The 25,303-nt window shown below is 45.7% G+C and overlaps 1 protein-coding gene across 1 annotated transcript in view; it reads right to left on the reverse strand.

The window, feature by feature from the left end:
* LOC134965294 (uncharacterized) overlaps window positions 1-25,303 on the reverse strand; it is a 282,440-nt gene that overhangs the window by 244,885 nt on the left and 12,252 nt on the right. The window contains exons 6-7 of the mRNA XM_063941773.1: window positions 7,547-7,639; window positions 5,497-5,614 (exon numbers count right to left, since the gene is read on the reverse strand). Coding sequence (XP_063797843.1) covers window positions 5,497-5,614; window positions 7,547-7,639 — 211 coding nt within the window. The remainder of the gene's footprint in view (window positions 1-5,496; window positions 5,615-7,546; window positions 7,640-25,303) is intronic.

Genomic DNA, 25,303 nt, shown 5'->3' on the forward strand with positions numbered 1-25,303 from the left:
AGTAGATCTGTCTGGCATTAGGTTTTGCAATTGAAATTGATGACATCATCAAAGGGGGTATAAAGGGATATCCTGGGATGGGGAAGCATATGCCTTGAAAAAGATACTTAAAAGTATTGAAACGCGTTGGCTCAAGCTTTGTGGGGTACAGAGGTGCCTGGAACGATCCGTAGGATAGGAGGAATAGCATAGGAGGAATTGCGAGGTGCTGGGGATGCCTGGTTTTATGTTATTCTGCCTTGTATATTCTTCTTTATGGTGAGAGTCCAGTCCTTCTTTCTGGTTTTTATATATTAAAAAAAGCAATATTACACTATATATGTCTATATCCCTTTTATGATATCGAACAAACGGGGAGGTGTATGGAGGAAGATTTTGGATTGCATTAAGGAACAAGTCCTCTCCTGTCTATGCGAATGTTGTCTGACCTAACGGCAGACAATATTTTATGGTACGGATTCTACCTATAAATCCTTATGAGAGTGTGTGGAGTGTAAAAAGTATTACACTATTGTATTTTTTATGTTTCATGTTGGAGGTAACAAACGCATGATAAACCCGTCCTCCAGAAGTAATCACATGTGAAATTTGTCAGCGCCTGAAGACAGCTCGGTGATATTTTTTCTTTTACTTGTCTATTCCTGGGTGTGTGGTGACACCTTTCTATCACTGAACAATCCTCAGGCAGTTTATCAGCGCACTATACGTCTTCTTTTTCTTTCACTGCTATCCCTATATTCTGTATCCTGAGGGGGACTAAGTGCGTCAGGGTTATCATATAATATAGTGTTTCACAGGATATACTACTCTGGTATTTTGTCTCTGTGTATTACAGTCACCATATACCTCTTAAATCCTCCGGGTGTGCTCTGCTTGTAGTCACACTATACAGGGGGATTTTTGTCAGGTACTTTGTCTGCTTATATTGTAGGGTACTAATTTGCCCTACAGTTATGCTTTCATATAATGTCAGCTCAACAGGGTGATCATTCTATGGCTGATCCTGCTTCATGCAGTGCTACTGCCATGGATGTCTCTCAGGAGAATATTGCAGCTGAGGGTTCAGGTGCTGGGTGTATTATACCCCTCATTCAGTCTACAGCAACGGGGGAAACTCATGACCCGCCGTGGGCTACTTTTTCTAATTTACTGACTACTGGTAACTAGACTTGTGCCCCCTATGGGACCTCCTGTGCCATTACAGCCATATATTGTCCCTGCAGTTAATCCGCCATGGGCAGATACTCTGTCCTCTCAGTTACAGCAATTAAATCAGTCTCTGGCTAAACCAAATCCTAACCCTCGCCCGCCTAAGACCAAGGGGTCAACTAAGCAGGCTATTATTTCCTCACAATCCACACGTTTCAGATACTTCATCTGATGAATATGGCGCATATACTGACCCCTCAGACACTGATGCAGATGCTTCTGATGGGGAATTTATAACTCAAGTGGATGTTCCTGACCTCTTGGAGGCTATCAGGCTGATTCTTCAAATTGATGATGATGAAGAACCCCCAGCTACCTCTAAGAAACCAGATAAGTTCAAGTGTCAGAAGGTTTTGCCACATTCTGACCACTTAGTGGACATATGTCAGGAATCCTGGGAAAATCGAGGAAAGAAATTCTCCCTGTCTAAAAAGATGCTAGCTCGTCTAAAAAGATGCAGAGTTAAGTAAAAATTGGGAAACACTGCCACCGGTCTCACAAGTCGCACGACTGGTGGTATCATCTGCTCTGCCTGTCTCTACCGTCATCTCTCTGAAGGAACCGACGGATAAGCGTGTGGAGGGTTGCTTGAAGTCTATTTACACTCTTGCTGGAGCTGTACACAGGCCTACTATTGCGGCCTCTTGGGCTGCTAAAGCTATAGAGGCCTGGTTTCAAGAAGTTGAAGCGGAACTACCATCTAATTTTCCTGATAATGCTAGACAGTGTCTTTCATACATTATTACAGCCTCTCATTATATTCAGGAGGCAGCATCTGATGCAGGTATCCTGGCGGCCAAAGCGTCTACTACGTCTATTCTGGCTTGCCGGATCCTCTGGTTGCAGTCCTGGTCTGCAGATCTGGACTCTAAAAAGACCTTGGAGGTGATCCCTTTTAAGGGAAACATACTTTTGGGGGAAGACCTCAATAAGATTGTTGCTGATTTAGCATCTGCTAAGACTGCATGTCTACCTAGTACTACACCTTTGGCTCCGAAGGCTAAGAGTACTTCCTTTCGTTCCTTTTCGGCCTCCAGGTAAAGCAAAGGGTCAGGCGTACCCGAAACAGGCTCGCACTGTCAATCCACTAAGCCCAAACCTAAATGTGCTTGGGTTGCCCATCAGCCTGCTTCCAAAACAGACAAGCCTGCTGCATGACGGGGCAGGCCTACCCCTGGGGGATCCCAGGGTGGGAGGCCAACTTCTACAATTTGCTCAGGTATGGTTACAGACCACTTTGGATGTCTGAGTAAGGGAAGTCGTCACTCACGGATACGTCATCTCTTTCAAGAAACATCCCCTCGCCAGTTTTGTTTGACAAACGTCCCAATGGATCCAGTAAAAGCAAAGACTCTCCATATGGTGGTACAATCTCTCCTGGACATGGGAGTGATAGTGCCGGTGCCTCTGTCTCAGAGAGGCAGGGGGTACTATTCAACGCTGTACCTAGTTCCGAAGCCGAATCGATCTTCCCGGCCCATTCTCAGTCTCAAGTCTTTGAACAAATTTGTGAAGGTTTCCAAATTCCGTATGGAAACTCTTCGCTCTATTGTTCTGGCTTTGGAGTCCAAGGACTATATGGTATCCCCGGACATACAGGAAGCTTACCTGCATATACCTATTGCAGTGTCGCATCAGCAATACCTGCGGTTTGCTATTGGCAACCTACATTTTCAATTCCAGGCCTTATCTTTCAGTCTGACCACGGCTCCAAGAATTTTCACCAAGGTCATGGCGGTCATGACGGCTCTACTCCGCTGTCAGGGTATCAGGATCCTGCCGTATCTGGACGACTTGTTGATCCTGGCGAACTCTCCAGAGGTTCTCATCCGTCATCTGGAACTGACAGTCCAATTCCTACAAGCCCACGGGTGGCTCATCAACTGGAAGAACTCTTCCCTGGTCCCTGCTCAGAGCATGGCGCACCTGGGAGCACTATTGGACACCCACAACCAGTGGTTGCTTTTGTCTCCAGAGATACACTCAGCGATGCAAGTACTAGGCCTCATGATGTCGGCTTTTGACATGGTAGAGTACGCTCAATTTCATTCCCGCCCTCTGCAGAGGTTGATAATCTCCAAGTGGGATGGCCTGCCTCATCGGATCAGGACTCACATGATCTCCTTGACTCCGGAGGTCCACTTGTCACTGAGCTGGTGGCTACAGGACCAGCAACTGAGCAGAGGTCGTCCCTTCTGGATCTCCAACTGGGTCCTTCTGACGGCGGATGCCAGTCTGCAGGGCTAGGGCCTCAAGCAGCGTTTGTGGACGCACTGGCAATTCCATGGAACTTTCGGCTGCCATACGTGTTCCCTCCGGTGTCACTTCTGCCAGGGTTATAAGGAAGTTCAAGAAAGAAGGAGGAATACTACTTCTAATCGCTCCAGCGTGGCCCAGATGGCATTGGTTCTCAAACCTGCAGGGTCTCTCGATAGAGTGTCCTCTTCTACTTCCGCAACACCCAGACCTCATCGTTCAGGGCCCTTGTGTCTACCAGGATTTGGCCCGGCTGGCTTTGACGGCGAGGGCCAAAGGATTTTCTGAGGTGGTCATTTAAACTATGTTGAAGGCCCGTAAACCGGCTTCTGCTCGGATTTATTATAGGGTCTGGATTTCTTATTTCACATGGTGTGCTGCTAAGAATTATGATGCATTCAAGTTCAGTATTGCCAATCTTTTGGCTTTCCTGCAACAGGGCTTGGACTTAGGCCTTCGTCTGGCCTCCCTCAAGGTTCATATTTCTACCTTGTCGATATGGTTTCAGAGAAAAATTGTGACACTTCCTGATGTTAATACATTCACTCAGGGTGTTTTACGGATTCAACCTCCCTATGTTCCGCCTGTGGCTCCTTGGGATTTGTCGGTTGTTCTGGACGCCTTACAAGAGTCTCCGTTTGAACCTCTTGAGTCTGTGGATCTTAAGTGGCTTGCTCTTAAGGTCTTGTTCTAGCTGGCTATTGCCTCTGCTAGATGGGTTTCAGACTTGGGTGCCTTGTCCTGTCGGTCACCCTTTCTGATTTTTCACCGTGACCGGGTGGTTCTTAGAACTCGTCCTGGTTATTTGCCTAAGGTGGTGTCGTCTTTCCACCTTAACCAGTAAATTGTGGTTTCGGCATTTAGATCTCCAGGTTTATCCTCCAAAGAGCGGTCTTTGGATGTGGTACGGGCTCTCCGTATTTATGTGAAGAGAACAGTTTCTCTTAGGAGATCTGATTCCCTCTTTGTCCTTTTTGGTTTTCACAAATGTGGCTGGCCTGCTAATAAGCAGACCTTGGCCAGATGGATTAGAATGGTGATTGCACATGCTTCTGTACAGGCTGGCCATCCAGCTCCTGCTACCATCAAGGCTCATTCTACTCTGTCTGTTGGACCTTCTTGGGCGGCCCGCCGTGGTGCGACCCTTGAACAATTGTGCAAGGTGGCTACGTGGTCCTCAGTGAACACGTTCATAAGGTTCTATGCCTTCGATACTTCCGCCTCCCAGGATGCCTCCTTTGGACGCTTTAGGACATCCCTGATGTTATCCCTGTGGAACCCCAGTGTACCCCGCTGCAGAAAAGGAGATTTATGTTAAGAACTTACCTTTGTTAAATCTCTTTCTGCGAGGTACAATGGGTTCCACATGGCGCCCACCCTGACGCACTTAGCTTCTTTTGGTTTGTATGGCATTTGTCGCTGGTACCTTCTCCTGTCGTGAGAATGTAGTGTATGTGGCTACTAACTGTTGTCCTCTCTTTTACCTGCTACTGCATTGGACCGGTTAACAAAACTGAGTTCCTGTGCACGGAGGCGGGGTTATAGAGGAGGCGGCGCTATGCATTCTGGGAACAGTCAAAACTTTGAGCCTGTTGGTGCCTCGGATCAAGATCCAACTCTACACCCCGATGTTATCCCTGTGGAACCCAGTGTACCTCGCAGAAAGAGATTCAACAAAGGTAAGTTCTTACCATAAATCTCCTTTTTAAAAGTTGCTTTTGATTTCTGTGACCTCTCCAAATGCGCTTGGCATGCAGCCATAAAATCCTCATATGCACCGATTAACCTTAATAAAAACCTCTGTAAGAAGAAAAATCTCCCCATCTCCTAGGTAGTTGCGTTATGCCAACTAGCGTAGTACTCAATGGACATCAGTACTAGTGGTTTAAATTTGGTGAAGAAGTGTACCCAAATGAAAACCATTAATAGTAAATATTAATAAATGTTAATAAAAATATATGACATTAAGTAGCAACGAGAAATAGGTTTATAATGTTTTTTTTTTTGTTAAAGCAATACTGTAGTACTTACACATCATACATGGGATAGTTGTTCTTGGAGGCTATAAACATGATGAAGTCGTTAACATGTATACATGTGGTAGGGTTCAGGATGCCATCAATTTTATCTGACCTGTATGGTATATTTTCTGTGGAATAAAGACAAGACCTACATAATGTATTTTAAAATAACATATAAAGAAAAAATTACTTAATGGCCACAAAGCAAATTTACACATTATATATATATATATATATATATATATATATATATATATATATATATTTTTTTTTCCTTTTGTCCCCAGAATTGTGAATTTCAATATGCATACATACTGTATGTCACTCTCCATGTTCAAAACAATAAACTGCTAGTTCTAAACTCGAAGGCTAACTCTGCTGATGTTCATTCTTGGAATTTACTAGCTGCATGTTAGATGTTGGTGCTGATCCATCAGTAATGTCGGCTGCCTTTACACAAGCATCTAACATGCTATCATTGGCTGGTTTAAGGCATAGAGTTCCCTTTAATCTGCCAGTCCCTGTAGTCAAGTGGCTAAATATAATATAACCAGCTAGACGATCGTCTACTGTAGGTCTTATCAGCAGTGACAGATGAATTGCAGAGTGGCTTTACATCACCACACCTTGCGACATCCAGGGTTAGATTGGCTAGAAGACTAAGGAGGCTGCTGACACTGTCTGCGTCCTGTGTCTGACCTTCTTATTTGAGCCACGTATCAGCAGGAGGATGGAAGTAAGAGGAGGCAGCTTTCAGAAGGTACTGCAGTCTTGCTAGGTTTGGGGATACCCCTTACATACTCAACAGTAAGTCTCCCCACAGCCGGAGGACTCTTTTCAGTCCTGGGGAGTTGTAGCCCAGCTAACGCAGACCTGCCTGTCAGGCCACAGCTACTTAACAGGATACGGGAAAAGAGTGGCAAAATGGAACAGTAGAGAAGTTACCCATAGCAACCAATCAGCATCTACCTACCATTACATAGAGTGTACTTGATAAATGCTTCCTCAAAACTGATTGGTTCTATGGGCAACTTATCCATTGGCTCAGTTCTCCACTCTTTTAACTGCTTGATATACAGTATCAACCCCTAAGGGGCTCATTTATCAACGAGTGATAAAACTTGTTGTGAATGATAAATGGTGCTCCAGCCAATCAGCTCCTGTCATGTGCTTGAAAAATAACAGTTTGGAGCGGATTGGCTGGAGCACCAGTTATCATATGTAACACGTTTTAGCATTCACAACGCGTTGTATCACTCATTGATAAATGAGCACCTATGTTTAAGAACCCAGCTAGTCATATTAATGTAATTCCATTTTCTACTATATAGGAGATCCTACAAATTAGTTGGCTGGGATCCTCTCAAAACTTAATCTGATTCTAATTATCAGCACTATTGACTATCAAAGAGTTACAAGAGTATAAGTGATCTTTATTTTACTATGTATGTTCCATTTGTTAGATCCTAACTAATGAAGTGAAGTTGGCTTTAAATAATAAAGAATACCCTTCACTAAACAAATTTTAACAAATATATACAGTATGTCTTGTGGTGGAGCACGGTTAGGATGTGTTTTATCAGGGAGGATGTGCAATCTCTATGGGGGACCATAAGTTGTGCTGGCACTGCACTGTACAGACTCTTGCAGTCAGAGTCTACTGCACATATGTCTGCCACCACTATTTTCACTGGTGGTGCATGGTTAGTATATTCAATGGGTGTAAGGTGTGCACCCCCGTGACTCGGGGACCACCGCACACCCTGCATCCATTATAGATACGCCAGTGAGTGCAGGTCTGCAAAGATAAATACAAGCCAACTGACTACTTGTTTGGGAACACTTCAATGTCAGCTGAAGATGTTGCCAATCCTGGCACCAGCAGCCAAGTTGGGCCTTTCCATGCTGTTTTACAAATAGTTTCATTCAAGGGCATTAGATTATGGATATGTTCATGACGATAGAACACAAGTAAAATGTGAACATAAAAAGCTCTCTGTTCAGTTATCTACAGTTAGAACAGTATACAGTTGTTTTAATGTCATAGCATATATTCTTACCTGAGACGTTAGATAGTGATAAGTTGGCGTGCCTGCCCAACAGATGTTTTATTTCTTTCGGGTTGGTGTTGTAAACGCCCCAAAATCCTTGTTCTGCAATGAAATCAGAATCATCGTTATACTTTCTCTCTAAAGTTTCCTACCTATTCATTAATGAGTGCACAGTCCTAAAAGCATTTGGCTGTGTTCATACTTAAATTAAAAATGTTGCATAATATATATATATATATATATATATATATATGTATATACTTAACCATCATGTAATACCATCAGGGTGGCGTATGTTTAGCTCCAAATTTATCCTGCAACAGGAAGGACAGTGACCCCAAACATACAGCCAATGTCATTAAGAACAATCTTCAGCGTAAAGAAGAACAAGGAGTCCTGGAAGTGATGATATGGCCCGCACAGAGCCCTGATCTCAACATTATCGAGTCTGAGATTGCATGAAGAGACTGAAGGATTTGAGCAAGCCTACATCCACAGAAGATCTGTGGTTAGTTCTCCAAGATGTTTGGATCAACCTCCCTGCCGAGTTCCTTCAAAACCTGTGTGCAAGTGTACCTAGAAGGATTGATGAGGTTTTGAAGGCAAAAAGTGGTCCCACCAAATATTGATTTGATTTAGATTTCTCTTCTGTTCATTCATTTTGCATTTTGTTAATTCATAAAAATAATAAGATTTTAATACCTACCAGTAAAATCCTTTTCTCGTAGTCCATAAGGGATATTGGGGGAATCTAGTACGATGGGATATAGACGGGGTCTAAAGGAGCCAGTGCACCTTAAATATCTCCAACTGGGTATGCTTGCTTCTCCCCTCTATGCCCCCTCCCACAGGCAGTTATAGGTAAAAACATGCCTGAAGGAGAAAGGACATATACATAGTAACATAGTATCTAAGGTTGAAAAAAGACAATTGTCCATCGAGTTCAACCTATTTGTGGTCTCCTATGCACGATTATTTTGTATAAAATTTTGACTGAAGTTGATGACTGCCGTTACGTTTTACCCCTCTTTTTTATAATAACCATAGTGCGTGACTATGCCCCGTAACCCTGGATATCCTTATCCATTAGGAATTTATCTAACCCATTCTTAAAGGTGTTGACTGAGTCGGCCATTACAACTCCCTCAGGAAGGGAATTCCAAACACGTATCGTCCTTACCGTAAAAAAGCCTTTACGCCGTATTGTGCGGAATCTCCTCTCCTCTAACCTGAGCGAGTGTCCACGAGTTCTCTGTGTTGATCTAACCAAAAACAGGTCCTGCGCAAGATCTGTATATTGTCCCCTTATATATTTGTAAATGTTGATCATGTCCCCTCTTAATCTCCTCTTTTCCAGTGTAAACATGCCTAGTCTTGCAAGCCTTTCCTCATATTCCAGCGTCTCCTTACCCTTAATTAGTTTGGTCGCCTGCCTTTGAACCTTTTCTAGCTACAGGATATCCTTTTTGTAGTAAGGTGCCCAGAATTGTACACAGTATTCAAGGTATGGCCTCACAAGTGATTTATATAATGGGAGTATAATACTCTCGTCCCTAGCATCAATTCCCCGTTTTATGCATGCTAATATCTTATTAGCCTTCTTTGCTGCAGTCCTACTTTGGGTACTACTGCTTAGTTTGATATCTATGAGGACACCTAAGTCCTTTTCCAGTACAGAATCCCCTAATTTTACCCCATTTAGTAGGTAGGTGTTATTGTTGTTTTTGTTACCACAGTGCATTACCTTACACTTGTCTGTATTGAAGCGCATTCTCCATTTCACTGCCCAAGCTTCTAGTTTAACTAAGTCGTTCTGAAGCGACTCAGCATCCCCCTCCGCATTTATAACTTTACACAATTTGGTATCATCTGCAAAAATTGACACCATGCTCTCTAGACCTTCTGTTAGGTGGTTAATGAAAATATTGAACAATAGCGGTCCTTATACTGAGCCTTGCGGCACACCACTTAGCACTTCAGTCCAAGTTGAAAAAGATCCATTAACCACAACGCGCTGCTCCCTATTATCTAACCAGTTTTTGACCCAAGTGCATATTGTGCTTCCTAGCCCTGATTCTTGTAGCTTGTAGATAAGTCTCATGTGTGGTACAGTGTCGAATGCTTTGGCAAAATCTAAAAAGGTTACATCCACCTCTTTACCCTGATCTAGGTTTGCGCTTACTGTTTCATAAAAGCCAAGTAAGTTGGTTTGACAGGATCTGTCCTTCATAAACCCATGTTGATTCCTTTTAATGACCTTATTGACTTCAAGGAACTTCTGAATACTATCTCTTAGAATACCTTCCAATACTTTCCCCACTATAGATGTAAGACTAACTGGTCTATAATTACCTGGTTCAGCTTTACTTCCCTTTTTGAATATAGGCACTACTTCCACTATACGCCAGTCTTTGGGAACCATACCTGATATTACTGAATCCTTAAAGATCAAAAATAGCGGTTTTGCAAGTTCAGAGTGAAGCTCCATTAGAACCCTTGGGTGAATACCATCGGGCCCTGGTGACTTATTAATCTTTAAATGTTTTAATCGGTCACAGACTACTTCCTCGCTTAAAAAAGTACCTATCAGTGGGATATTCTCATTATTGAGATTGTGTTAGTCCCTGAATTGGGTCCTCTCTAGTAAATACTGTTGAAAAAAACTCATTTAGTGTGTCCGCTATGTCATTATCATTTTTGCTTAAGACTCCCAACTTGTCTTTTAAAGGGCCTATACTCTCCTTCTTTAATCTCTTGCTGTTAATGTATTTAAATAATTTTTTGGGATTCGCTTTGCTTTCCTTTGCTACTAGTTTTTCAGTTTCTACTTTAGCCGCTCTTATTTCCTTTTTGCAAATTTTGTTACATTCCTTATAGTGCTGAAATGACTCTGCTTCCCCGTCAGATTTGTATTTTTTAAATGCTCGCCTTTTCTTGCCCATAAGTTCCTTTATCTTTTTGTTAAGCCACATCGGTTTATGATTTTTATTCCTTTTTTTGCTGCTTGTAGGAATAAATTTGAGTGTATTTTTAGCTAGCAGGAATTTTAGTACCTCCCATTTCTCCGTAGTATTTTTTCCTAAAAACAAACCTTCCCATTCAATATCCCTGAAAAATACCATCATCTTTCAAAATTCGCTTTGCTAAAGTTTAGAGTCCTAGTTGAGGCAGTATAGGGCTGTTTATGAAAACTGATATTGAATGTGACCATATTGTGGTCGCTGTTTCCTATGGGTTCCCCTACTATAATACCTGATACCAAATCCCCATTGTTTGTTAATACCAGGTCTAAAAGATTGCATTGTACCTAGTTGGTTCCTCAATTAGTTGAACTAAGTAGTTATCATTAAGTGTGTTTAAAAACATATTGCCCCTAGCAGTATCACATGAATCATTTTTCCAGTTTATCTCTGGATAGTTAAAATCTCCCATCACTACTATGTCTCCTACTCCTGCTGCTCTTTCAATTTGCTTTAGTAACAATTCCTCATCAGATACATTGATAATAGGTGGCCTATAGCATACACCCAATACTAACTTTTTTATTCCTTTTTCCCCGCATGCAATTTCTACCCATAATGTTTCGACAGTGTCTACAGTCCTCTCCTGAATATCTTCCCGTATATCAGGTTTTAAAAACGGCTTTATGTAAAGACACACCCCTCCACCCTTTTTATTTAGTCTGTCTCTACTAAACAGTGTATATCCCTCTAGATTGACTGTCCAATCATGAGATTCGTCCCACCAAGTTTCAGTAATGCCTATAGTGTAATACTGTTTGCTTGCTGCAAGTATTTCTAGTTCGCCCTTTTTACCAGTAATGCTTCTAGCGTTTACATACATACAACAAGATAAGTATTTCCCCTTGCGTTAGGGACATCTTTCACCTTATGTAGCAATGATGACCTGTAATCGTCATTGGTTAGTGCTTTGGTAAAATCTCTTTTAGTACCCATGTTAGTAACCTTACCGCCTGCTCTTACCCTCCCCCCAACTTCTCCGCCATTTCGTTTACTACCGCCATCCCCACTATTCTCCCTGCATGACCCGTAGTTTCTAGCTAAACCCTCCCCCCAGGCTCCTAGTTTAAAATCTCCTCCAACCTTCTAACCATCCTTCCCCCCAGCACCGCTGCCCCCTCCTCAGTCAGGTGCAATCCGTCACGACAAAAGAGATGGCGCCTGACTGAGAAGTCCGCCCAGTGTTCCAGGAACACAAACCCCACTTTCCTGCACCAATCCCTAAGCCACACATTTACCTCCCTAATCTCCCTCTGCCTCCCTGGACTAGCGTGTGGCACGGGTAATATTTCGGAGAATATTACCTTAGATGTCCTTGCCTTAAGTTTCTTTCCTAAGTCCCTATAGTCTTTCTTAAGGACATCCCACCTTCCGTTAACTTTGTCATTGGTGCCAACGTGCACCAAGACCGCCGGGTCTTTCCCAGCCCCTCCCAACAATCTATCTACCCGGTCCGCGATGTGCCGTACCCGAGCACCCGGGAGACAACAGACTGTACGGCGATCACGGTCCCGGTAGCAGATTGCCCTATCTGCTTTCCTGATGATAGAATCCCCTACCACCACCATCTGACTAGGTACCTCACTATCTTTTATCCCAACTGCGCCAGAGGGACCGCTCCTCTGGATTCTAGAGGGAGCAGTCTCCTCCGGCACCGTCATTTCTTCACTATCATCCTCCGATTCCTCGTCCAGTAGGGCAAATTTGTTCGGGTTTGATAGTTCGGAGATGTCGAGCCTCCCCCTCTTTTTCTTCCTTCTAACTGTGACCCAGCTGGCTACCTGATCATCATCCTCTTCTACCAGTGACCCCTCCCGCAACTCCTCCACCGTTCTGTCTAAACTTCGCTCGACATTGTGAATCTCCCTCAGTTGCGTAACAGTTTGCTCTAGATCAGTTACCTGGGCTTCCAGGGCAACCGTTCGCACACACCTCGTGCAGATGTAATCACACTGGGCCGGTAGCTCCAGGTGTGCATACATCTTGCACGACATGCACTGAGTGAGGTCCCCAATCACAGCCCCTCCCATATTGTTTGTAAGGTCTAACTCCCTGTTACTCTCAAAGAAAAAGAAGCAAAAAGAAAAAGTAGAAGACAAACAATCTCACTTATACAATACTTAATCTGGCTTATACTTATCTATCTTTGTGTGGTTCTTGGTCCATATATGAGAGAAGGAACATGACAACAGAAAAGGTGGTGAGATTTACACACTAACACACCACTAACATACAACAACCAGCAATGGCTGGTAACAACAACAACAGCAAAAGCTGAACAGGTAACTATAGAACAAGAACCTGCCAGAAAAGTCCACACACTGAGGCAGGTGCCCATTGTCCCTTATGGACTACGAGAAAAGAAATTAAAAGTAGGTATTAAAATCCTATTTTCTCTAGCATCCATAAGGGATATTGGGGGAATCTAGTATGCTGGGGATATCCCAATGCTTCCAGAATGGGCGGGAACGTGCGGAGACTGCTGCAGCACTGCCTGCCCAAATTGGGTATCCTCTTTGGCCTTGGTATCAAATTTATGGAACTTCACAAAGGTGTTCTTCCCCAGCCAGGTACCAGCTCGGCATAGTTGCAAGGCCGTGACTCCATGGGCAGCCGCCCAGGAAGAGCCCACTGATCTTGTAGAGTGGGCCTTCAGAAATTTAGGAACAGGTAAGGCTGCCGATACATAGGCCTGTTGGATAGTAAGCCTAATCCAACGAGCAATGGACTGCTTGGAAGCAGGACAACCCTTTTTCTGTGCATCATAGAGCACAAGCAAGGAATCTGTATTTCTGACCTGAGCTGTGCGCTTGACATAGATCTTCAAGGCACGCACAGCATCCAATGCCTCCAGAGGAGGAGAAGCATCAGAACTGGATGGAACCAGAATAGGTTGATTCAGATGAAACACGGAGACAGCCTTTGGCAGGAACTGTTGTCTAGTCCGGAGCTCCGCTCTGTCCTCGTAAAAGACCAGGTACGGACTTTTACATGATAAGGCCCTCAATTCTGAAACACGTAGAGCAGAAGCCAGGGCCAGTAACATCACGGTCTTCCACGTGAGGTACTTATCTTCTACCGTCATCAGAGGTTCAAACCAGGAGGACTGTATAAATGCCATCACTACATCCAAATCCCAGGGTGCCGTAGGCGGCACAAAAGGAGGTTGTATGTGGAGTACCCTTTGCAAGAAGGTCTGAACTTCTGGCAACACTGCCAATTTCTTCTGGAAGAAAATGGAGAGGGCTGAAATCTGGACCTTAATGGAACCCAGACTTAAGCCCTTATCCACACCAGACTGCAGGAAACGTAGGAAACGTCCCAAGTGGAACTCCGCAGGCGTATGTGTGCATTCCTCACACAAAGAGACATATCTCCTCCAGATATGATGATAGTGTTTTGACATCACAGGTTTTCTGGCCTGAACCATGGTAGCAATAAAATTCTTGGAAAGGCCCTTGTGAGCTAGGATGATCCGCTCAACCTCCATGCCATCAAACGAAGTCGCCGTAAGTCCAGGTAGATGAAGATCTCTTCGAAGTGGTAGAGGCCAAGGGTCTTCGACGGACATGTCCAGAAGATCTGCGTACCACGCCCTCTGAGGCCAATCCGGGGCAATCATAATTGCCTGGACTCCTTGACGACTCAGGATATCCGCTTCCCAGTTGCCCACACCCGGATTGAAGATTGCCGACATTGCTCTTGCATTTCTTTCCACCCAGAGGAGTATCTTTGACACCTCTCGCATGCAGGCTCTGCTTTTGGTCCCTCCTTGCCGACTGATGTACGCCAACGCTGTGGCGTTGTCCGACTGAACTTGGATCACGTGATCAGAGGAGAGGCCTGAAGAAGAGCATTGTAGATCGCCCGAAGTTCCAGAACGTTGATTGGAAGGAGGGCTTCGTGGACTGACCACCTGCCCTGGTACTGCGCCCCTTGAGTGAAAGCTCCCCATTCCCGTAGACTTGCATCCGTCGTGAGGAGGGTCCAATCCCTAATCCCGAAACTCCAGCCTTCTAGGAGATTGGAGGACTGTAACCACCACAGGAGAGAAATCCTGGCCTGAGGTGACAGCTTAATCATCCGGTACATCTGGAGATGCTACCTGGACCACTTGCTCAGGAGATCCAATTGAAATGTTCTGGCATGGAACCTCCCATACTGGATCGTCTCATATGAGGCAACAATTTTTCCTAGCAATCTTATGCAGAGATGGATGGACACTCGAGGAGGCCGGAGCACCATGCGGACCATCTCCTGAAGTGTTTTTGCCTTGTCTTCTGGTAGAAACACCTTCTAGGCCTCAGTATCCAGCAACATCCCCAGGAACAGTAGCCTCTGAGTTGGCTCCAGGTGGGACTTCTGCAAGTTGAGGATCCACCCATGGTCTGATAGAAGATGGATGGTGCTGTCAATATGGAGTAACAAAAGCTCCCTGGATCGTGCTTTTATTAGAAGATCGTCCAGATAAGGGACCACATTGACCCCCTGGACCCGGAGTTGGAACATCATCTCTGCCATCACCTTCGTGAATACCCTCGGGGTTGTGGACAGTCTGAAGGGTAACGCCTGGAATTGGAAGTGATTGTCCAGTAGGGCAAACCTTAGGTACGTCTGATGAGGCGGCCAAATCGGAATATGGAGATAGGCGTCCTTGATGTCCAAGGAGACCATAAATTCCTGTTCTTCCAGGCCCGCAATCACTGCTGATTCCATTTTGAACTTGAACACCTTCAAGTAAGGATTCAAGGATTTGAGATTCAAAATGGGTCTTACCGAACCGTCCGGTTTCAGCACCACACACAGGTTTGAGTACAACCTCATGCCGCGTTGCGGTAATGGTACTGGAACAATGACGTGGGACTGAACCAATTTTTGGATTGCCTGTTGTAACGTAACCTGCATATCCTTTAAAGCTGGCAAGCTTGATTTGAAAAATCGTTGAGAGGGAGTACTGTCGAACTCCAGCCTGTAGCCCTGAGAAATGAGATCTCTGACCCAGGCATCCTTGCAGGAAGTCTCCCAGATGTGGCTGAAGTGACGTAGTCGAGCTCCCACCTCGAGATCCCCTCGGGGTGGGTGGGTACCGTCATGCTGAGGCCTTAGTGGAAGCAGAATCGGTGGACTTTTCCTGAGAACTGGTGATTGCAGGTTTTCTGGACTTACCTCTGGTGCCTCTAGCCGCATTGGAGAGACCTCTGGCCTTAGATCGAAATCTGTGAGCCCGAAAGAACTGGACAGATGGCCCCGGATAGGAGCGTCTCGCTGGCGGGGCACCAGAGGGGAGAAACGTGGATTTCCCAGCCATTACTTTGGAAATCCAGGTATCCAATTCGACCCCAAAAAAGCCATTCCCCAGAAAAGGGGAGGGATTTCACACTACGTTTGGATTCTGCGTCCCCAATCCACTGACGCAACCACAAGGCCCTGCGCGCCGACACTGCCATGGAAGAAGTACGTGCATTAATGTTCCCCATCTCCTTGAGCGAATCACAGAGGACACGGGTAGTGTCCTGAATGTGCTTCAGGAGGGTTACCATAGTAACTAAGGGCATATACCCCGAGACCCCCTGAATCTGAGTGGCCCAAGAATGAATAGCATGGGTCATCCAGCAACCCGCAATGACCAGTCTTTGTGATATACCGGCTGCTGTGTATATAGATTTTAGGGTAGTCTCTATCTTCCTATCCCCAGGATCCTTCATGGTAGATGAGCCCGGGGTGGGCAGCACTGCCTTTTTAGACAGGCGAGAGACAGACATCCACCCCAGGGGGTTCCTCCCAAAATTTTCCACCTTCAGGAGCAAATGGGAAAGTGCGCAAAAACTTTTTGGACACTTGGAATTTTTGGTCTGGATTTTTCCAGGCCTGTTTGAATAAGTCATCTAACTCTGTAGAATCAGGGAAAGTGACATTAGACTTGTTTTGTACAAAGAAAAGTGACTACTGTGACGCATCGTCCTCTGGAGGAAGCTTTAACACATCCCTTATAGCCAAAATGAGGGGTTCATTCCCCTGAGCAGCATCGGGATCCAGGTCATCCCCATCATACTGTATATCATCATCTGAATCTGATAGAATAGCAGGTAACCATCGCTTCTGAGGACCTGCATGAGAGAGGGGAAGCTGTGCATCTGCCCTAGCAGCTAAATCTGCAACTGCTTGTTGTAGTAGCTGAGTTTTCTGCACATTAGCAGCGAGCTGGGATGACATATCTGACATCATAGTTTTAAGAGACCCTAACCAGTGGGGCTCTGGACTAGTGATGAGCGGGTTCGGTTTCTCGGAATCCGAACCCGCCGAACTTCAGCTTTTTTTACACGGGGCCGAGCAGGCTCGGATCCTCCCGCCTTGCTCGGTTAACCCGAGCGCGCCCGAACGTCATCATCCCGCTGTCGGATTCTCGCAAGGCTCGTATTCTATCGCGAGACTCGGATTCTATATAAGGAGCCGCGCGTCGCCGCCATTTTCACACGTGCATTGAGATTGATAGGGAGAGGACGTGGCTGGCGTCCTCTCCGTTTATAGAGAAGAGAGTAGAGAGTTAGAGACACTATTTACTAATTTTGGGGAGCATATTAGGACTGGAGTACTACTACTTGCTGATAGTGTGACCAGTGACCATTGACCACCAGTTTAATTAATCCGTTCTCTGCCTGAAAAAAAACGATACACAGTGTGACACAGTCACATACCATATCTGTGCTCAGCCTCAGTGTGCTGCATCATCATATGTAATACTGTATATCTGACTGTGCTGAGTGCTCACTGCTCACACAGCTTAATTGTGGGGGAGACTGGGGAGCAGTTAGAGCAGGAGTACATAAATAATATATTTTAAGTACAGTGCACACTTTTGCTGCCAGAGTGCCACACTGCCAGTGTGACTGACCAGTGACCACACTGACCACCAGTATATTGTGATTGTCTGCTTAGGACGGAGTACTACTTGCTGATAGTGTGACCAGTGACCACCACCAGTTTAATTAATCCGTTCTCTGCCTGAAAAAAAACGATACACAGTGTGACACAGTCACATACCATATCTGTGCTCAGCCCAGTGTGCTGCATCATATGTAATACTTTATATCATTATCTGACTGTGCTGAGTGCTCACTGCTCACACAGCTTAATTGTGGGGGAGACTGGGGAGCAGTTATAGCAGGAGTACATATTTTAAGTACAGTGCACACTTTTGCTGCCAGAGTGCCACTGCCAGTGTGACTGACCAGTGACCACTGACCACCAGTATATTGTGATTGTCTGCTGACCACCAGTATATTGTGATTGTCTGCCTGAAAAAGTTAAACACTCGTCGTGTGGTGTTTTTATAAACGCATTCTGCAGACAGTGTCCAGCAGGTCCGTCATTACATAATATATACCTGTCCGGCTGCAGTACTAGTGTGATATATATATATTTTAATTTTATCTCATTATCATCCAGTCTATATTAGCAGCAGACACAGTACGGTAGTCCACGGCTGTAGCTACCTCTGTGTCGGCAGTCGCTCGTCCATCCATAATTGTATACCACCTACCCGTGGTTTTTTTTTCTTTCTATCTTCTTGATACTAGTAGCTTACTTTAGGAGTCTGCAGTGCTGACAGACAGTGTCCAGCAGGTCCGTCATTACATAATATATACCTGTCCGGCTGCAGTACTAGTGTGATATATATATATATTTTAATTTTATCTTATTATCATCCAGTCTATATTAGCAGCAGACACAGTACGGTAGTCCACGGCTGTAGCTACCTCTGTGTCGGCAGTCGCTCGTCCATCCATAATTGTATACCACCTACCCGTGGTTTTTTTTTTCTATCTTCTTGATACTAGTAGCTTACTTTAGGAGTCTGCAGTGCTGACAGACAGTGTCCAGCAGGTCCGTCATTACATAATATATACCTGTCCGGCTGCAGTACTAGTGTGATATATATATATATATTAATTTTATCTCATTATCATCCAGTCTATATTAGCAGCAGACACAGTACGGTAGTCCACGGCTGTAGCTACCTCTGTGTCGGCAGTCGCTCGTCCATCCATAATTGTATACCACCTACCCGTGGTTTTTTTTTTCTATCTTCTTGATACTAGTAGCTTACTTTAGGAGTCTGCAGTGCTGACAGACAGTGTCCAGCAGGTCCGTCATTACATAATATATACCTGTCCGGCTGCAGTACTAGTGTGATATATATATATATTTTAATTTTATCTCATTATCATCCAGTCTATATTAGCAGCAGACACAGTACGGTAGTCCACGGCTGTAGCTACCTCTGTGTCGGCAGTCGCTCGTCCATCCATAATTGTATACCACCTACCCGTGGTTTTTTTTTTTTCTATCTTCTTGATACTAGTAGCTTACTTTAGGAGTCTGCAGTGCTGACAGACAGTGTCCAGCAGGTCCGTCATTACATAATATATACCTGTCCGGCTGCAGTACTAGTGTGATATATATATATATATTTTAATTTTATCTCATTATCATCCAGTCTATATTAGCAGCAGACACAGTACGGTAGTCCACGGCCGTAGCTACCTCTGTGTCGGCAGTCGCTCGTCCATCCATAATTGTATACCACCTACCCGTGGTTTTTTTTTTTTTCTATCTTCTTGATACTAGTAGCTTACTTTAGGAGTCTGCAGTGCTGACAGACAGTGTCCAGCAGGTCCGTCATTACATAATATATACCTGTCCGGCTGCAGTACTAGTGTGATATATATATTTTAATTCTATCTCATTATCATCCAGTCTATATTAGCAGCAGACACAGTACGGTAGTCCACGGCTGTAGCTACCTCTGTGTCGGCAGTCGCTCGTCCATCCATAATTGTATACCACCTACCCGTGGTTTTTTTTTTTCTATCTTCTTGATACTAGTAGCTTACTTTAGGAGTCTGCAGTGCTGACAGACAGTGTCCAGCAGGTCCGTCATTACATAATATATACCTGTCCGGCTGCAGTACTAGTGTGATATATATATATATTTTAATTTTATCTCATTATCATCCAGTCTATATTAGCAGCAGACACAGTACGGTAGTCCACGGCTGTAGCTACCTCTGTGTCGGCAGTCGCTCGTCATCCATAAGTATACTAGTATCCATCCCTCTCCATTGTTTACCTGAGGTGCCTTTTAGTTGTGCCTATTAAAATATGGAGAACAAAAATGTTGAGGTTCCAAAAATAGGGAAAGATCAAGATCCACTTCCACCTCGTGCTGAAGCTGCTGCCACTAGTCATGGCCGAGACGATGAAATTCCATCAACGTCATCTGCCAAGGCCGATGCCCAATGTCATAGTACAGAGCATGTAAAATCCAAAACACCAAATATCAGTAAAAAAAGGACTCAAAAATCTAAAATAAAATTGTCGGAGGAGAAGCGTAAACTTGCCAATATGCCATTTACCACACGGAGTGGCAAGGAACGGCTAAGGCCCTGGCCTATGTTCATGGCTAGTGGTTCAGCTTCACATGAGGATGGAAGCACTCAGCCTCTCGCTAGAAAAATGAAAAGACTCAAACTGGCAAAAGCACAGCAAAGAACTGTGCGTTCTTCGAAATCCCAAATCCACAAGGAGAGTCCAATTGTGTCGGTTGCGATGCCTGACCTTCCCAACACTGGACGTGAAGAGCATGCGCCTTCCACCATTTGCATGCCCCCTGCAAGTGCTGGAAGGAGCACCCGCAGTCCAGTTCCTGATAGTCAGATTGAAGATGTCAGTGTTGAAGTACACCAGGATGAGGAGGATATGGGTGTTGCTGGCGCTGGGGAGGAAATTGACAAGGAGGATTCTGATGGTGAGGTGGTTTGTTTAAGTCAGGCACCCGGGAAGACACCTGTTGTCCGTGGGAGGAATATGGCCATTGACATGCCTGGTGAAAATACCAAAAAAATCAGCTCTTCGGTGTGGAAGTATTTCAACAGAAATGCGGACAACATTTGTCAAGCCGTGTGTTGCCTTTGTCAAGCTGTAATAAGTAGGGGTAAGGACGTTAACCACCTCGGAACATCCTCCCTTATACGTCACCTGCAGCGCATTCATAATAAGTCAGTGACAAGTTCAAAAACTTTGGGCGAAAGCGGAAGCAGTCCACTGACCAGTAAATCCCTTCCTCTTGTAACCAAGCTCACGCAAACCACCCCACCAACTCCCTCAGTGTCAATTTCCTCCTTCCCCAGGAATGCCAATAGTCCTGCAGGCCATGTCACTGGCAATTATGACGAGTCCTCTCCTGCCTGGGATTCCTCCGATGCATCCTTGCGTGTAACGCCTACTGCTGCTGGCGCTGCTGTTGTTGCTGCTGGGAGTCGATGGTCATCCCAGAGGGGAAGTCGTACTCGTAAGACCACTTTTACTACTTCCACCAAGCAATTGACTGTCCAACAGTCCTTTGCGAGGAAGATGAAATATCACAGCAGTCATCCTGCTGCAAAGCGGATAACTGAGGCCTTGGCATCCTGGGCGGTGAGAAACGTGGTTCCGGTATCCATCATTACTGCAGAGGCAACTAGAGACTTGTTGGAGGTACTGTGTCCCCGGTACCAAATACCATCTAGGTTCCATTTCTCTAGGCAGGCGATACCGAAAATGTACACAGACCTCAGAAAAAGACTCACCAGTGTCCTAAAAAATGCAGTTGTACCCAATGTCCACTTAACCTCGGACATGTGGACAAGTGGAGCAGGGCAGGGTCTGGACTATATGACTGTGACAGCCCACTGGGTAGATGTATGGACTCCCGCCGCAAGAACAGCAGCGGCGGCACCAGTAGCAGCATCTCGCAAACGCCAACTCTTTCCTAGGCAGGCTACGCTTTGTATCACCGGTTTCCAGAATACGCACACAGCTGAAAACCTCTTACGGCAACTGAGGAAGATCATCGCGGAATGGCTTACCCCAATTGGACTCTCCTGTGGATTTGTGGCATCGGACAACGCCAGCAATATTGTGTGTGCATTAAATCTGGGCAAATTCCAGCACGTCCCATGTTTTGCACATACCTTGAATTTGGTGGTGCAGAATTATTTAAAAAACGAGAGGGGCGTGCAAGAGATGCTGTCGGTGGCCAGAAGAATTGCGGGACACTTTCGGCGTACAGGCACCACGTACAGAAGACTGGAGCAACACCAAAAACGCCTGAACCTGCCCTGCCATCATCTGAAGCAAGAAGTGGTAACGAGGTGGAATTCAACCCTCTATATGCTTCAGAGGTTGGAGGAGCAGCAAAAGGCCATTCAAGCCTATACAACTGAGCACGATATAGGAGGTGGAATGCACCTGTCTCAAGCGCAGTGGAGAATGATTTCAACGTTGTGCAAGGTTCTGCAACCTTTTGAACTTGCCACACGTGAAGTCAGTTCAGACACTGCCAGCCTGAGTCAGGTCATTCCCCTCATCAGGCTTTTGCAGAAGAAGCTGGAGACATTGAAGGAGGAGCTAACACACAGCGATTCCGCTAGGCATGTGGGACTTGTGGATGGAGCCCTTAATTCGCTTAACAAGGATTCACGGGTGGTCAATCTGTTGAAATCAGAGCACTACATTTTGGCCACCGTGCTCGATCCTAGATTTAAAACCTACCTTGGATCTCTCTTTCCGGCAGACACAAGTCTGCTGGGGTTCAAAGACCTGCTGGTGAGAAAATTGTCAAGTCAAGCGGAACGCGACCTGTCAACATCTCCTCCTTCACATTCTCCCGCAACTGGGGGTGCGAGGAAAAGGCTCAGAATTCCGAGCCCACCCGCTGGCGGTGATGCAGGGCAGTCTGGAGCGACTGCTGATGCTGACATCTGGTCCGGACTGAAGGACCTGCCAACGATTACGGACATGTCGTCTACTGGCACTGCATATGATTCTCTCCCCATTGAAAGAATGGTGGAGGATTATATGAGTGACCGCATCCAAGTAGGCACGTCAGACAGTCCGTACTTATACTGGCAGGAAAAAGAGGCAATTTGGAGGCCCTTGCACAAACTGGCTTTATTCTACCTAAGTTGCCCTCCCACAAGTGTGTACTCCGAAAGAGTGTTTAGTGCCGCCGCTCACCTTGTCAGCAATCGGCGTACGAGGTTACTTCCAGAAAATGTGGAGAAGATGATGTTCATTAAAATGAATTATAATCAATTCCTCCGTGGAGACATTGACCAGCAGCAATTGCCTCCACAAAGTACACAGGGAGCTGAGATGGTGGATTCCAGTGGGGACGAATTGATAATCTGTGAGGAGGGGGATGTACACGGTGATATATCGGAGGATGATGATGAGGTGGACATCTTGCCTCTGTAGAGCCAGTTTGTGCAAGGAGAGATTAATTGCTTTTTTTTTTGGTGGGGGTCCAAACCAACCCGTCATTTCAGTCACAGTCGTGTGGCAGACCCTGTCACTGAAATGATGGGTTGGTTAAAGTGTGCATGTCCTGTTTATACAACATAAGGGTGGGTGGGAGGGCCCAAGGACAATTCCATCTTGCACCTCTTTTTTCTTTAATTTTTCTTTGCGTCATGTGCTGTTTGGGGAGTATTTTTTTGAAGGGCCATCCTGCGTGACACTGCAGTGCCACTCCTAGATGGGCCAGGTGTTTGTGTCGGCCACTAGGGTCGCTTAGCTTACTCACACAGCTACCTCATTGCGCCTCTTTTTTTTCTTCTTTGCGTCATGTGCTGTTTGGGGAGTGTTTTTTGAAGGGCCATCCTGCGTGACACTGCAGTGCCACTCCTAGATGGGCCAGGTGTTTGTGTCGGCCACTTGGGTCGTTGAGCTTAGTCACACAGCTACCTCATTGCGCCTCTTTTTTTCTTTGCATCATGTGCTGTTTGGGGAGTGTTTTTTGGAAGGGCCATCCTGCGTGACACTGCAGTGCCACTCCTAGATGGGCCAGGTGTTTGTGTCGGCCACTTGGGTCGCTGAGCTTAGTCACACAGCTACCTCATTGCGCCTCTTTTTTTCTTTGCGTCATGTGCTGTTTGGGGAGTTTTTTTTGGAAGGGCCATCCTGCGTGACACTGCAGTGCCACTCCTAGATGGGCCAGGTGTTTGTGTCGGCCACTTGGGTCATTGAGCTTAGTCACACAGCTACCTCATTGCGCCTCTTTTTTTCTTTGCGTCATGTGCTGTTTGGGGAGTGTTTTTTGGAAGGGCCATCCTGCGTGACACTGCAGTGCCACTCCTAGATGGGCCAGGTGTTTGTGTCGGCCACTTGGGTCGTTGAGCTTAGTCACACAGCTACCTCATTGCGCCTCTTTTTTTCTTTGCGTCATGTGCTGTTTGGGGAGTGTTTTTTGGAAGGGCCATCCTGCGTGACACTGCAGTGCCACTCCTAGATGGGCCAGGTGTTTGTGTCGGCCACTTGGGTCGCTTAGCTTAGTCATCCAGCGACCTCGGTGCAAATTTTAGGACTAAAAATAATATTGTGAGGTGTGAGGTGTTCAGAATAGACTGAAAATGAGTGGAAATTATGGTTTTTGAGGTTAATAATACTTTGGGATCAAAATGACCCCCAAATTCTATGATTTAAGCTGTTTTTTAGGGTTTTTTGAAAAAAAACACCCGAATCTAAAACACACCCGAATCCGACAAAAAAAATTCGGTGAGGTTTTGCCAAAACGCGTTCGAACCCAAAACACGGCCGCGGAACCGAACCCAAAACCAAAACACAAAACCCGAAAAATTTCAAGTGCACATCCCTACTCTGGACCCTCTCCCCCAGCCCCTTCCCTGAGTTGTAAAGATTGACTGCATTGTTCACAGGAAACAGAGTCATTATATAAGGGAGAGAATCTAGTGTGACATGCACTGCACAGCTTGTGTTTACCCATATTCACAGTAAGCACAATAACATACACATACATACAGACAATTATAATGCAAACCTACCCTACTGTATGTGAGAGGAGACAGAGAGAGAGAGAGAGAGAGAGAGAGAGAGAGAGAGAGGACACCAGCACACCCTGAGCTGCACAGTCCCAGTGAGGCTGTCAGCTCCCTATAATACAGTAAACACTAACAATTATTGTCCTAGATAGGATCAGGATAGTGTACACAAGTGGCTCTCACCCTTTGCTATATCCTGTACCAGTTATCCAACGTGTCTGAGGATCAGGAAGTGCTGTGTGTGCTGTCTGTGGTGCAGTAAGCAGAGGGAGGCGCCAAAACGTCTCAGGTCCCCCTCTGAGGTAGATCCGCCCCCTTTTGTCCCAGTTCTACATGGGGGATCTTAGCAGGACCCCCCTGGGAGGGTCCCGTACGCTGCGCCCGTGGTCAGCCGCACATTGAACCGGGGGACCCCCCTAGCGGGTCCCCCGGTTTGTACTCACCAGCGATGTCACCATCAGGCAGCGTTAGGGATGTGCGGCGTCATGCGGCTGTGACAGCCAAGATGCAGTGCTCCGCTAAACAACAACCCCTCAGGACGGTGGTCCTGCAGCAGGGAAGCGGCTCTGCACCTCGTAAGGCCGGTGACCACCCGTCCCCCCCCTAACTCCCACGGTGCAGGTATGCTGTTGCCCAGATAGCATACCGAAAATAATAAAAGATTAAAAGAAACTGAAGAAAACTCTCTGGAGCTGTAGAGATGTGCATCCTCTCTTGAGGGCACTTTTTCTAAACTGCCTGTGGGAGGGGGCATAGAGGCAGAGCCGGCCCTAGGCATAGGCAAACTAGGAAAATGTCTAGGGTATTTGGTATGTCTAGGGGCACAAGCAGCTTCTGCTGATTAAAATGATATGCAGCATGCCTAT

Source organism: Pseudophryne corroboree, chromosome 10, assembly GCF_028390025.1.
Source record: "Pseudophryne corroboree isolate aPseCor3 chromosome 10, aPseCor3.hap2, whole genome shotgun sequence".
Taxonomy (NCBI): Eukaryota; Metazoa; Chordata; class Amphibia; order Anura; family Myobatrachidae; genus Pseudophryne; species Pseudophryne corroboree.